We start from the raw sequence: 2783 nt of genomic DNA on the forward strand, positions 1-2783 counted from the left end.
GGAAGGCCAAGTTCTACGAGAAGATCCTGAAGGTGCTGCGGCCCAACCCCGAGTACTTTGCCGTGGGCTACTACGGGCAAGGCTTCCCGCCGTTCCTGAGGGTGAGTGCCCCCTGCCCCCAGCTCTGCCCCGCCAAAGGCCCGGCCTCGGGCTCTCGGGAGCACAGCTGGCCGTGCCGGACGAGCCCGGCTGGGCACGAGGCTGATGCCGGGGGCGGGAGAGGCGCGGGCTCTGGGGCCTCCAGTCATCCACCCCCTCTCCCGCCCCAGAACAAGGTGTTCATCTACCGGGGCAAGGAGTACGAGCGCCGCGAGGACTTCGAGCTGCACCTGCTGAGCCCCTTCCCCAGCGCCGAGAAGCTGCAGAGCACGGCCCCGCCAGGGCCCGACATCACCGACTCTCCCGGCCAGTGTATCCTCCCGTGGGCGCGGGCAGGGGCGGCACGGGGTGGGCTGGGGAAGCTTCACGGGGTCCCCATACCCCAGCCCCCGGGGTCCTGCTGGCCGGGCCCTGCCCTACCGGGTGCCCTTGGCCCCGCGTGCTTGCGCCCATGCCTGCTCGGCGGCTCCTTCACTCCCGCAGACATCCAGTGCTTCACCGTGCAGCCGGTCGAGGAGCCCAGCGAGCGCTTCAAGGACAAGAACGTCCCCGAGCAGATCCTCAAGTGAGTGCCTGGCTCCCTCCCGCCCGGCCCCGACCTGCAACCCTGGGCCTTGCCCCGTGGGAGCGGGTCGTCCTGCAGGTGCTGGGCGCGGGGTCCACGCGGCCACCTGCGTCCTGGACCCTGACCCTCTGCCTCGGCTGTGCCCCGTCCCCCGGATCCTCTGCCTCCTCCACAGCTTCTACAAAGCCAACCACATCCAGAAGTTCAGCTACTCCCGGCCCTTCCGGAAGGGCCCCAAGGACCCGGACAACGAGTTTGCGGTGAGCAGAGCCCGGGGTGGCCGGACGGGTCAGGGAGCTGCGGAGAGCTCGGCCAGAGAGGCCGGGTCGTGCGGGAGGGGCCGGGCAGCCTCTCTGGACAAGGCGCCTGACGGCCGAGTCTCCCCCCAGACCATGTGGATCGAAAGAACAACCTTCACAACGGCCTACCCGCTGCCCGGCATCCTACGCTGGTTCGTGGTCATCTCCACCGTCACGGTGAGCCTGGAGGGGGTGGGCTGGGGGCCCACGACAGGATCAGCCCCGTCCAAACCAGCCCAGACAAACCCAGTGTCCAGCACGACACAGTCGCCCCGACAGCCCCAGGCATCGCCCCCACCCCCGGGATGCAGGGGGGCTGCGGCCGCCAACGTCCTGCTGCTGCCAGGGGGGTTGTGGGTGCTGCAGAGCACCCAGGCCCAGGCCGTGCCCCGCTGCAGAGGAAGGCAAACCCCCCAGTCTGGACCAGGCTGAGCTGGGGGGAAATCCCTTCCTGCCCCAGTGCGGCGTGGGGCTGAGCCTAAGTGTGGGGGCAAGACCCCCCAGCCAGGACCCCGTGGGGTCGGTGCAGCAGGAGCATTGGCGCAGCCCGGCCCCAGCGCCTCTGGGAGAGGATTAAAACCCCCGACACCTGGCGCTGAAAGTGGGGGACAACCAGCAAGGCCCAGAAGCACCCGCACCCGCACCCGCACACACCCCGGGCTCCGTGCAAGGGCCCACGCGCCCGGCCCCTGCGGGTTGCAGAGCCCATCGCAGCCTGGCCCGGGCGAGCTCCTGGCTGCAGGACCTGGCCTGTGCTGCCACGAGCCCTCTCCTCTGCTCCCGGCCCAGACCAACATCAGCCCCCTGGAGAACGCCATTGAGACCATGAGGAAAACCAACGAGAAGATCCTGGCCGAGATCCAGCGGCACCAGGCGGAGCCCGGGCTGCCCGTCAACCCGCTCTCCATGCTGCTCAACGGCATCGTGGACCCTGCCGTCATGGGTGGCTTCGCCAAATACGAGACGGTGCGTGTGGCGGGCTGGGGCACCCCAGCGCTGCTGGTGCCTGCGGGTCCCAGCCACGGCCAGCGCGGGGGAGGAGCCCGTGGGGTTGATTGTCCGTGGGACGTGGTGCCCGGTGCCCCCCGCTGCAGCCACGGCTGCGGCCACGGTCCTGCTCCTTTCTCCCAGAGCAAGTTGCACTGGCTCCTGGGCTCTGTGTGGCCCATGGCCCTGGTAATGTGGCCTGGCCTGTGTTGCGGGCTGTGCACGCTGGGCATCTTCCCACGTGTCACCCTGGCCTGCGCCTGGCGCGTTGACCCCCTTCCATGGAGCTGCACCTCAGACATTACCTGCAGCCGTGCACCCGCCTCGTGTGCACGGATCCGGCGTACACCTGTGCAAGCCGGGCCTCTCCGTCAGCTCGGGCACGGCAGACTGGGGAGGGGGCAGGCAGCACAGCAGGTTGGTCAGGGAGCAGAAAGCAGATTAGCAGAGCGGACGGGGAGCAGAAAGGGAGCTCAGAGCAGAGCAGCAGATTGATTAGGGTGCACAGGGCAGGGGGCAGAAAGCAGAGCAACAGATCAGGTATGGAGCAGAGGGTGGGAAGCAGCAGCAGATCAGGCAGGGAGAACAAGACAGGGAACACGGGGCGAGGGGCAGAAAGCAGGGCAGCAGATCAGACGGCGCAGGATGAAGAGTGGAAAACAGCAGCAGAGCAGGCAGGGAGCAGAAAGCAGAGCAGTATATCAGAGTGCAGGGCGAGGAGCAGAAGGCAGGGAGCGAGGTTGCGGCTCTGCAGGCTGCCCCGTGCCCAGCCCCGTGGGGCAGCACCGGGGGCGGCTCGGCTGGGCTGGGCTGGGCTGGGCGGGCGGGTGGAG

The 2783-nt window shown here is 68.8% G+C and overlaps 1 protein-coding gene across 1 annotated transcript in view; it reads left to right on the top strand.

Annotated features, from left to right (window-relative positions):
- Positions 1–2783, top strand: part of LOC102377683 (dedicator of cytokinesis protein 2-like) — a 117457-nt gene that overhangs the window by 112458 nt on the left and 2216 nt on the right. Inside the window, exons 41-47 of the mRNA XM_025191920.1 lie at positions 4–101; positions 270–411; positions 583–664; positions 840–924; positions 1054–1140; positions 1753–1930; positions 2083–2087. Of these exons, the coding sequence (XP_025047705.1) occupies positions 4–101; positions 270–411; positions 583–664; positions 840–924; positions 1054–1140; positions 1753–1930; positions 2083–2087 (677 nt within the window). The remainder of the gene's footprint in view (positions 1–3; positions 102–269; positions 412–582; positions 665–839; positions 925–1053; positions 1141–1752; positions 1931–2082; positions 2088–2783) is intronic.

The sequence above is a fragment of the Alligator sinensis genome, unplaced genomic scaffold, assembly GCF_000455745.1.
Source record: "Alligator sinensis unplaced genomic scaffold, ASM45574v1 scaffold1334_1, whole genome shotgun sequence".
Lineage (NCBI taxonomy): Eukaryota > Metazoa > Chordata > Crocodylia > Alligatoridae > Alligator > Alligator sinensis.